Here is a 10,131-nt window from a genome sequence, read left to right as displayed (position 1 = left end):
CTCAGTGTTCCTTACACCACTCATAACTTCTCCCAAAACCTACCCTTAGTGCTGGGTTTCACTGATCTGCTGTTCCCAGACTCACGTACCGTGGCCAGGTCGGTGATGTGGAACCACCTCAACCTGGTCACAAAATTTAAACCTAAAATATTAGGCCTTATTTACTTGATTGGAGCATGCAGTGAGCTGCCCCATCTCTGTGGGTGTTGGTGTCTGGTATCTGCAGGTGGGCCACCGGCAGAGCAGTGGATTTGTGCCTTGGTCACTCCTCTGCTGAGGGATCCTGTGCAGCTCCTGCAGAACTCACTGGATTTCCATTTTCTCCAGTATCTTGATTAACACTTGGGGCTTCATTTCTTATCCTGAGTCTCTTTTGTTGTCAACTGTGAGCTCGTTTGAGTGATTGAATGCTACTATAGCCAAAATGACTTTTTCAAGACATTTTTTCTTGCTTTTAAAGAGGTGCATTTTAGTTGTTTTGGAGTGGCTTTTTGAGAACAAGGTGTTGATTGGCCAAAGGTTGGACTCAGTGATCAGGGAGGCCTTTTCCAACCTTCATGATTCTGTGAAGGAGTTCACTGAGAGAGCAGAAAGTGCCCAGATGTGGCTGATGAGAAGGTTCAAAAGCTTTTTGTACCTCAAGTATGAGGAGGTCAGAGAAGACCAAGTTTGTGCCAGCAGCACGAGCTGCTCTGTACGGCCTGTCTGGTGAATTACAGAGCAATAGCTGCCTGTTCTGGGTCTTATCCAGGGGTTCTCTTGTGTTCTGCTCAAGCAGTGTGGCACTGGGTGAGCAGTGCTTCCCACTGGCCTGGCCCTGGCACAGTGCAGGCTGGGCTGCAGTGTCCTGAGCTTTATTCCAAACACATTTTTCTAAATTTTATTTTATTATTTTTTAGTGGAAAATCCATGTCTTATTCTTGCACTCTGTGGAGCAATAAACCTGGGCTCTGGCAGGCAGCCAGAGGAACAAATTGAGGGAATCCCTTTGCTGCAGACACTCCTTCTGTAGGTCATGGAGTTCAGTGCTGCTGAAGGATGCCAGAGAGCCTCCCAGCTGATCTCTGGGTTGGGAACCTCTCTAAATTAAGAGACATAATGTAGCATGAGTAAATAGTGCATCATTTAATTTTGGTTGCAGAAAGGCCTTGGGGAAACACTGTCCTGTAAACTATTTAAAGCAAGTAAATTATAATCTAAGGGGGGAAACAAGAACTGGACTTGCATTTGGCTGCCTAACCTCACAATATGGAAAAAGCAGTAAGTTAATAAAGGAAATAAAAGGCTTTTGTTAAAATTAATTCCTGAGGTATTGAACATATTCAATGCAATTAATAGTCAAAGGCCCACAATGATTTTTATTTTGGGGTTTTCTTTTAAAACTTGCCATTTATTGTACAATGATTTTTATTTTGGGGTTTTCTTTTAAAAACAATAAATGGCAAGTTTTATTTTGTAACCTGCATAAAAATATTTATTGATTTTGTCAAACCAAAATCCCTGTGATTTTCTGCAGTGGTGAATGCAGCCCATTCATTCTATAATGGCACAACAACTCTGCCCATCTCAGATGAGGACAGAACTCCACGTAAAAGAATTAGCAAGACCTTAAATATGACTACAAGTCCTGAAGAAAAGAGAAAAATTATCGGTGACACCTTTGTCAAGGTAATGTTTATTTGTTGTTTGGTTGAATTTTTTAAATATTGTGATTCCTGGGTACATCTTCTACTGTTTAATCAGTGGCATCAGTGCTTGTGTAAGCTGTGGATGACCCAAGAAGCCTTTGGTAAGTGACAGGGAGAATATTTAACAGGCACTGATGTTCCTGTACTTTGGAGATTTTTTTTTTTTCCATCTTCTGTTGAACAAAAGCTGGGGTTACAGGACTGCTTGAGCAGTGCGACAGTGCAATCCTTAGTTTGCTGATTGATTGTGATCCTTTTGCAGCTCTGTACCATTTGCTGGACAGTTCGTTGTCTTCCTTGAGACCTCTGACAGCCCCAAAGCACTGTTTGTTTTTCTGCCCACCCTGCAGATTGCCAACGAGGTCATCGGAGAGATGAACCTGAAACCTGAGGAGGTCTTTCTTGCTCAGGGAACCCTCAGGCCTGACCTCATCGAAAGCGCTTCCCTGGTGGCCAGTGGCAAAGCTGAGGTGATCAAAACCCACCACAACGACACCGAGCTGATCCGCAAGCTGCGCGAGGAGGTGAGGGGCAGGGGGCTGCTGCTCCTGGCTCTCCCGGAAGGCTGAGCATCCAAAAACTTCCCTCTTTTGCTGCTCTGACTGTCCTGCACTGATGGGACCCTGTTGGGACAAGGCCTGTGAGACTCTGGTGTGTTTTTGTGCTTCATCGCATTTCCTTTGTTGCCTTGGGTCTGTTCATCTGAAGTGCAGAAAAGCTTTTTAAACACCTTTCTGTGCACAGCTCTTTGGTATTAGCATGTGAGGCAAAGGTAGGAGAGTGCCCTGATTTGATTTTTCTGGCATCAGAATGGTGAGTTCTCTACCTGTATTGTAAAATACCCTAAGAAAGAACCAACACAGGAGAGAGGCCTCACCCAGCAATTGGGTGGAAGGTGCTCAGTTAACACCAACTCCACCCACAGGAGAGAACTAATGATCCCCGTGTCTCATACTGATCCCTCCACAAAGTGTTTTCAAGGCTTTGGGGTTGGTTTGAACATCCAGCAAAGACGAGAAAGGTCTGAATTGGTGCAGGCAGAGCCAGCCTGAGCTTACAGCTCTGTCTGCTCTGCTGGAGCTATGGATTCTTCTGGCACAAGCTGGAACTTCCAGGTCTCACCCTTTGTCCTGCAGCTGTTCTACAAAGCCCACGTTCACATGGAATTTCTTTCCAGTGTTTATGGAATCCTTGGCACTGGTGCTGTGAGGTCAGGCCAGCTCCTAAACATTTGAGGTTTTTTGTTTGGATATATGAGCTGGAGTGTAAATTGCCTTTTTTATTTATTCTTTTTCTTTTATAGGGTAAAGTAATAGAACCACTGAAAGACTTTCACAAAGATGAAGTGCGAGTGCTGGGAAGAGAACTTGGTCTTCCTGAAGAGCTGGTTTGCAGGCATCCCTTCCCAGGTAAGGGAGCTGGGGGATCACAGCAGGGTTCTTGAGCAGATCCAGAATAACTGCAGTATGTTGGAGTATAAAGCTGATCTCTAAACACAGAAAAAAGTCGATTTAGGTTTTTACTTAAGCACAGTCTTTCAGGAAAAGATTATTTGAGAGCAGCTTGATAAATTTATGTAATGTTTTATAATTGAGTTCACTGCCTTTGGTTTTGGTGGGAGAAGCCAAAGCAGGAGTTCTCAAAAAGTGCAGTGAGCACTGCCTGAGCTGCCATGTGGATCTTCCCTGCAGTAATGGCTTGGCTCTGCCTTTCCAAGGGGCATTTGCTGTCTTGGAAGTAAATGCTCAACATTTCTAACACGAGTTCTCCACCAGAAAACAGCAAAGTGGATAATTGTGGGTTGGTTTCTTTCTGTCTTTGAGGGTGTTAAGACAACTGAAGCTGAGATACAATGGCAGAATACGCAGTGCTCAGTGGCTGACTCACTGTTCCACATTTTCAGGTGAAAATTAGCTTCCTGTTATTTAGGATAATGTTTTTTCAATGTTGCTTTGCAGGGCCTGGCCTAGCAATCAGAGTGATCTGTGCTGAAGAACCTTATGTGTGCAAAGACTTCCCAGAAACAAACAACATCTTGAAAATAGTTGCAGATTTTTCTGCAAGTGTGAAGAAGGTAAGGAAATTCTAAATTTTAATTTTGAGTGATGGTTCTGTAGTGACCTGCAGTGAGGTTTAGTCTGCTAAAAGGTTCAAAGGACTGGTTGGTGCTCTTTAAGGAATGCTGCCTCCCAGCACAGCTCAACTGAAGCTGTTCAGTGGAATTTTTAGTGCTGTGACTGGTGCATGTGTTGAACCATTTCTGGAAGATGGAACTTTATTTACCTTTCAGATAATAAACAGATTCTGTTGCAGTTAAACTTCGTGCAGATGAGATCACATAGAGTCAGGAAAAGATCTTCCCTCCTGAAAGAGTTGTAACATTTTAGGTTTGCACACCGCAGAAATCACTGGGTGTGTAAATGCGAGTGCAGGAGCTGGTGCTCGCCAGGTGCCCTGTTCCAAAACCTGGAGTTTTTAATGGGTGGTGTTTCACTTCTACACCTCCTGACTCTTCTGCCCTTTGTGGTGGCTGTGAGTCATTAGAGGGGTCGGCTCTGAGGTGTGAGTTCAAAACAACTTCCAGAACCTTTTTGGTAAATCCTGAAGGGCAGGGATTTCCATCTGCCTTTCCTTTAAAACACATGGAATTGTGGTGCCATAAAACTGAAAAGTGCAGCTTTGTGAAGGAGAAAATGAGCTCAGGAAAAGAGCTTCCCCTATGGCCTTGGAGAGCTGCAGCTTAAAATGCAGTGTAATCACAGGAAAGTGCTTTTGCTAATGCTTGATTGTCAAATGAGAGGTATCTTTTAAATAGTTCCAAGGGGTAAATGTAGACTAAGCAAACAGTTACTTAAATAACGATTTTATTTGCGCTGTGCAAGTTCTGTTTGAGGGCCTGGGAGTTTCATTTAATTTCAATTTATTGTTCTGCATCCTTGCCCAGCCTCATACGTTGCTGCAGAGGGTGAAGGCGTGCACGAGTGAGGAGGACCAGGAGAAGCTGATGCAGATCACAAGCCTACATTCACTGAATGCCTTCTTGCTACCAATCAAAACTGTGGGAGTGCAGGTACAGGGCTCCTTCCAGGAGTGTTCTGGGAGCTGCTTCCCAGCAGGGGCAGCCTGTGGGGAAACATCTCTGCTGCTCAGGGGCTGGGAATACAGAGCTTGGCTCAGGAAGGGGACCTGGAGGTGCTGTGCCAGCCTTGTCCCGTGTGGGTGGGAGTGCAGGGCAGGTGTTGGGGTCCCTGAGCAGTCAGTGCCAGGGGCTCTTTGGGGCACTGTCCAGCCCCGGGGCTGCTCACTCACAGTCCACTGCTGCAGCCCCCCTGAGCTCTGCTGTCACCCTGCTGGCCCCACTGAGGCTCAGGAGTGCTCGGCTGCATTGGGTAAAAATCCCTCTTTCCTACATTTGGATGTGGTTGCTGCCCTTTCCAGTGCTTTTCTGAACGTGCTAATCCCTCTCCTTGGGAGAGGAGGAGCTGGAGCAGTGCAGGGAGCACTGGGATCTGTGCAGCAGCTGGGCTCCCTTCCCTTTCCCTCCCTGTGGGCACAGGGACACGCCCAGGTGCAGGTGCTGAGCTGGCACTCTCATGGAACTGTGCAGTAGCTTGGGAGATTTCCTTACTGAGCACTCATGGCTGTACAGCACCTTGCTCTGCACTCTGTGTTGAATTCCTCCTCATATTTTATTTTCAGCTGCGTGTGGCTCCCGTGGCTCTTTGCAGTCAGCTTTGGTTACTGTTTCAGGATGCAGTGTCATCAGATTTCTGTGCTTTCTCACCAAAATACCAACACTGGCCACTGCAGATGAGTCTTGCTAGTCTGAATATTTCTTTTTACAGCTCTGTCATCTTGCTCTTTGTTTTCTCACCCACTCAGTCTCTCACTGATGTCACCAGCTCAGTGTCTGCCAAATGTTGGCCCAAACTGTGGTCCTGTCACCTGCAGGATGGACAGGAAGGCATTGTGAGTTGTTCTGGCAGCAAAGCTCACATTCAGTGTGGTTATTTCTGTTCTGCAGGGTGACTGTCGCTCATACAGCTACGTCTGTGGCATCTCCAGTAAAGATGCTCCACACTGGGAGTCCCTGATGTTTCTTGCCAGGCTCATACCACGCATGTGCCACAACATCAACAGGTGAGTATTGAATTACCTTTATTTTTAATTATCTAGTTCATGTATAGAAGTTTAGCTGGTGTAAACATTTCCCTGTTTAATCTGGGGTGTACTATTTTTGTATGTTGGACAGGTGTATCATACAGAGGTCACAAATACTCAATAAATCAAAATATGGATTTATTTCCAGCTTGAAAAGAAATTGCTGGCCTATATCCTTGGATTAGGCAGCATCCACTATAATTCATGCAAATCTCTTCTGCAAGACTCCAGCCTGGTGCTGAGCTGTGGTATGCTGCAGTTTGGTTTGCCTTTGTGTCAGGAGGGATTTGTGTGGGGCTGTCAGCTCTGATGGCACAGGGAGAGCTGCAAAGCTGGGCAGTTTGATCGTAACTGAGCTCTCTGAGGATACATTTTCTCCCTACTCGAGTCTGTAACTTTCCCAGCAGCTGAAGGTGCTTAGACATGAAATCAGCTCTGGAGAATTATACCCTCCTTGCCTGGCTGTGGGATTTCTGCCAAAACTGCTTAGAACTGCTTGTAGCAAAACTTCATTTTCTCACATAAGTGACACCTACTGACAGAGCTTTTACTCTGAAGGGTGAGACCTGGAATTGCAAGATACCTGTTTAAATTAAGTGCAGAGGGGACAAAAGAAGGCATAAATCAGGATTGCCTGTGCAGTTTCAGAGTATGTCAAAAAAGGAAAATAAAAGCCAGTTTCTGGCTTTAGAGCGCTGCTGATTTCTTTAAGCTCTGCTGGATTTGATGCTGCCCTCCTGAACATCCCACATCTCTGGGAGTTCTGCTCTCCCTGGGGTCTTTGCAGGCTCCACTGCTGTTACAGGGACAGTGAGGAGGGCACTGCCATAGTTGGTCTGCTGCCCAGCTGTGCTTGCAGGCTTTGTATTCCAAACAAAAATACACAGTATAAACTGGCATATCTGTGTGCTTTGGAATTTAGACAAGTGCTCCTGGTTTGTATCTCCAGACTCCAGCAGCTGCTGTGGACATGTCGTGGTAAATCTGTGCACGAGGCCACTCAAACTCTGCCTTTTCTTCTGCAGCATCTGAAACACAAGGGATGAGATTAAAAATGTAAAGCTGGTGTGACTGCTTTGAATTCAGATGTTTTGGTGCAGATGTACTTCTGTAGATTCATAAATTGCAGTTAGTGCCCTGTGCTGAAAACGCTTCATTAACAATAAGGTGTAGCGTTTGATGCGGGGTTTGGTGGTCTCCTGTTAAAAACTGTAAGCAAGATGAAACATTATGCTGTTCCTAGCTCTGATTTCTCGCTGTAGCACTGAACATGCAGGTTTTAGGCAATCTGGTTTATTCTGTGTGTGGAAAATGTGGTTTTCCCCACCCTGTGTGTTGCAGAGTCGTGTACGTGTTTGGCCCCCCTGTCAAGGAGCCCCCCACGGATGTCACCCCCACCTTCCTGACCACAGGAGTCCTCAGCACTTTACGTCAAGCTGACTTTGAGGCTCACAACATTCTCAGGGAGTCTGGTAGGTGCTCCACCTTTACCCCAGGGGTCAGACTCACAGTTGCAGATCCCTGCAAACCTCATGGATGTAATTAGAGTGGTGCTGTCAAAATCTACAAGCAAATGTCTCCAAAAAAGTCATCAATTAATGGGATGACAGTGAAAAGTTGTGGAAGCTGATAGCTAAAGGACAGGAATTAATTTTAGGGGATTTTTGGGACTGACCTGCTTCCAACACACCATGAAGCTCAAAGCTGTGGTGCTTCACTGCAAACCTGTGCAAAAAGTACTGTCAGGCAGCTGAAAGTCACCCAAATCCCTTCTCTTTGCTATGTCAGTGTTCACCTGGGGTGAAGAAACTTGACATAGTGTTGGTTTTGGGGAAAGTCCAGATGCCAAGTTTCACATGGGGGTGATGCTCATGGCCTGTGGTGGTTTCAGGTTTCTTAACTTGAAGTCAAAGCTGTGTTTGTCAACCCGAACCCTGCACGGCCAGGGGGTGTGGAGTCCCCTGGACGTGCTACGCAGGCAGAGCCTGGGAATAAATAGTTCTGAGGTTCAGCCTCTTTAGTTTTTTGCTTAATTACCTTTGGAGATGTGATCTGTGTGGGAAGCATTGCATCAGCCCTGCCTGTATTTCGTATAAATCAAGTTACAACAGATCCCCCTCTTTGAGGATCCATACTCAGGTTACAAAGCTGTGTGAACAGAATTTGTGCAGAATTAACCTCAAAAGGCTGAGATAACACTGTCGGCTGTGTTGGTAAAGCTGTAGCTGTGTCTCGCTAACTTTTGGTGACACTTGGCTTTGTGTGAATGAATTGCTCCTAAAAATAAGCTTGGAGTTAAGGTTTAGTGAAAAAACCTCCCTGTGCAGCAGCTCAGGCCAGGGCTGGCAGAGGGAGAGAGCCTGAGCAGCATGAGCTCCACACATCTGGATTTTGGACCTTTAGGTCACTGAAACGGGGAGATTGGGGGCTGTGCATTGCCTTTCAGGAGATGTTTAAAATCAGTGAAATGTGATCGTCTGGAGTTACCTGCCCACCACCAGCCAGGGACACTGGAGAGCTTCCTCCTGATTAAAGACTATTCAAAGAATATTTCAAAGAGATATTTGTGAAGGGCTCTTTATTGGGATTGATATGGGAACAGATAAAAGCCCATGGTTTTATGTTATGTGGGAAGGAAAGTGGCTCTTCAGTAGATGCACAGTGAATTACAGGGTAACACAGATTAGCTGGGATTTTTCTGCATGCCTGCAAAGTCTGAGGATCATCTTAAATGGCAGTTTCTAGAATCCCAGAATGGTTTGGGTTGGAAGGGACCTTAAGGATCATCTGTTCCCCCCCTGGGGCCACTTTCCAGTGTCCCAGGCTGCTCCAAGCCCCATCCAGCCTGGCCTTGGACACTTGCAGGAATGGGGCAGCCACAGCTTCTCTGGGAACTTGAGGGCCTGGTGAGCACTGAGTGCTGGTTTGAGCAGCTGTAGAGCTGCAGCACTGCCTGTGACCTCGGGCTGTGGGACCAGAGGGAGCAAATCCCACAGGATGCAGAAGCAGCTCCTGGTTTAGAGCTGGAAGCACACATGGGAGTTGCGCAGAACTTGTGTCACTCTTGTGCACCCAACCAATGCCCTCTGTGCCCTGTGTGCTGCAGGCTATGCTGGGAAGATCAGCCAGATGCCAATCATCCTGACCCCGCTGCATTTCGACCGGGACCCCCTCCAGAAGCAGCCCTCGTGCCAGAGGTCTGTGGTCATCAGGCCCTTCATCACCAGCGACTTCATGACGGGCATCGCAGCCACGCCGGGCAGCGAGGTGCCCGAGGAGGTGAGGGGGCCCCAGCTGCCTGCCCCACGAAATCTGTGCTCTACGTGGCTCACTCTGACTTTCCTCTCACTCTCATTCACTTCGATTTTCTTGTGATTTTTTTCTCTCTTATAAATAATCACTAGGAAGAATATTGTGGTGTTTGGGGGAAAAAAGCTAACAAAATGAGGGGCTGGCAGATGGGTATGACAAACTTGAAGGCTTTCCAGCAGAGCTGAGCCAAAATACCACCAATTAAAGAAAGAATACCCCAGCCATTCCTGGGATTTGGAATTAAATTTTGCATCAGTAATTGGAAACTTCCTGGCGTTATGAATTGCCTTTGTCTGGCACTTCTGCTTTCACTGGAACTTGCAGTTTAATGTCTCAGTGTCTGTTTGCTCTTTAGGTCACTAAAAGGACTTAGGAGTCAGTTTCCTTTTTTTTTTTTTTTTTTTTTTTTGTCCTCTGGGAAATTTTATCCATGTTCAGTCAAGTACTTTGTCCCTCTGGGAATGCTCTGTAGGAGCAGGATTGACCTTTTTTTTTTAAACACACTTTAGGAGCATATGAGCATTGTTTAGTAATTGTATATACCTGAGCTCCTCTACTTTAAGGCAGCCTATCCATGAAAAACAACCAATTCAGGTTGCCATGTGAACTGTCCCCTTGTATAAAATGAGGATTCATTTGACCTCAGTGTTTGTGTTTAAAAACAACCAAACACCATAAAACCCACCCCCAAACAAAAACCCTGCATTCTTCAAAATGAAAAATGGTCATTTTAAGGCTAGGTAATAGTGTGGTGACTAAATAACAGAGGTTACAGAGAATAATCATGTTTATGGGGGAAATAATAATGTTTTTCTATACAGAGCAATGTTAATGTTAATTCATGCTTGCACTATAGACAGTGTGTCATGCAAGGGGTGTTGGGAACTGTGGGGTTTTCAGGGAAGCTGAACTTCTGAGGATCATCAAATTCTCATCTAGAATATTCCTGCTAACATAGATTAATTGTGAG

The 10,131-nt window shown here is 45.8% G+C and overlaps 1 protein-coding gene across 1 annotated transcript in view; it reads left to right on the top strand.

Moving 5' to 3' along the window:
* GMPS (guanine monophosphate synthase) overlaps positions 1-10,131 on the top strand; it is a 22,012-nt gene that overhangs the window by 10,865 nt on the left and 1,016 nt on the right. The window contains exons 8-15 of the mRNA XM_017734410.1: positions 1,510-1,668; positions 2,039-2,212; positions 2,992-3,097; positions 3,647-3,762; positions 4,633-4,758; positions 5,713-5,828; positions 7,191-7,321; positions 8,956-9,128. Coding sequence (XP_017589899.1) covers positions 1,510-1,668; positions 2,039-2,212; positions 2,992-3,097; positions 3,647-3,762; positions 4,633-4,758; positions 5,713-5,828; positions 7,191-7,321; positions 8,956-9,128 — 1,101 coding nt within the window. The remainder of the gene's footprint in view (positions 1-1,509; positions 1,669-2,038; positions 2,213-2,991; positions 3,098-3,646; positions 3,763-4,632; positions 4,759-5,712; positions 5,829-7,190; positions 7,322-8,955; positions 9,129-10,131) is intronic.

This window comes from Corvus brachyrhynchos, unplaced genomic scaffold, assembly GCF_000691975.1.
Source record: "Corvus brachyrhynchos isolate BGI_N302 unplaced genomic scaffold, ASM69197v1 scaffold544, whole genome shotgun sequence".
In the NCBI taxonomy this organism is placed as follows: Eukaryota; Metazoa; Chordata; class Aves; order Passeriformes; family Corvidae; genus Corvus; species Corvus brachyrhynchos.
This window is presented reverse-complemented; position numbering and strand designations above follow the sequence as displayed.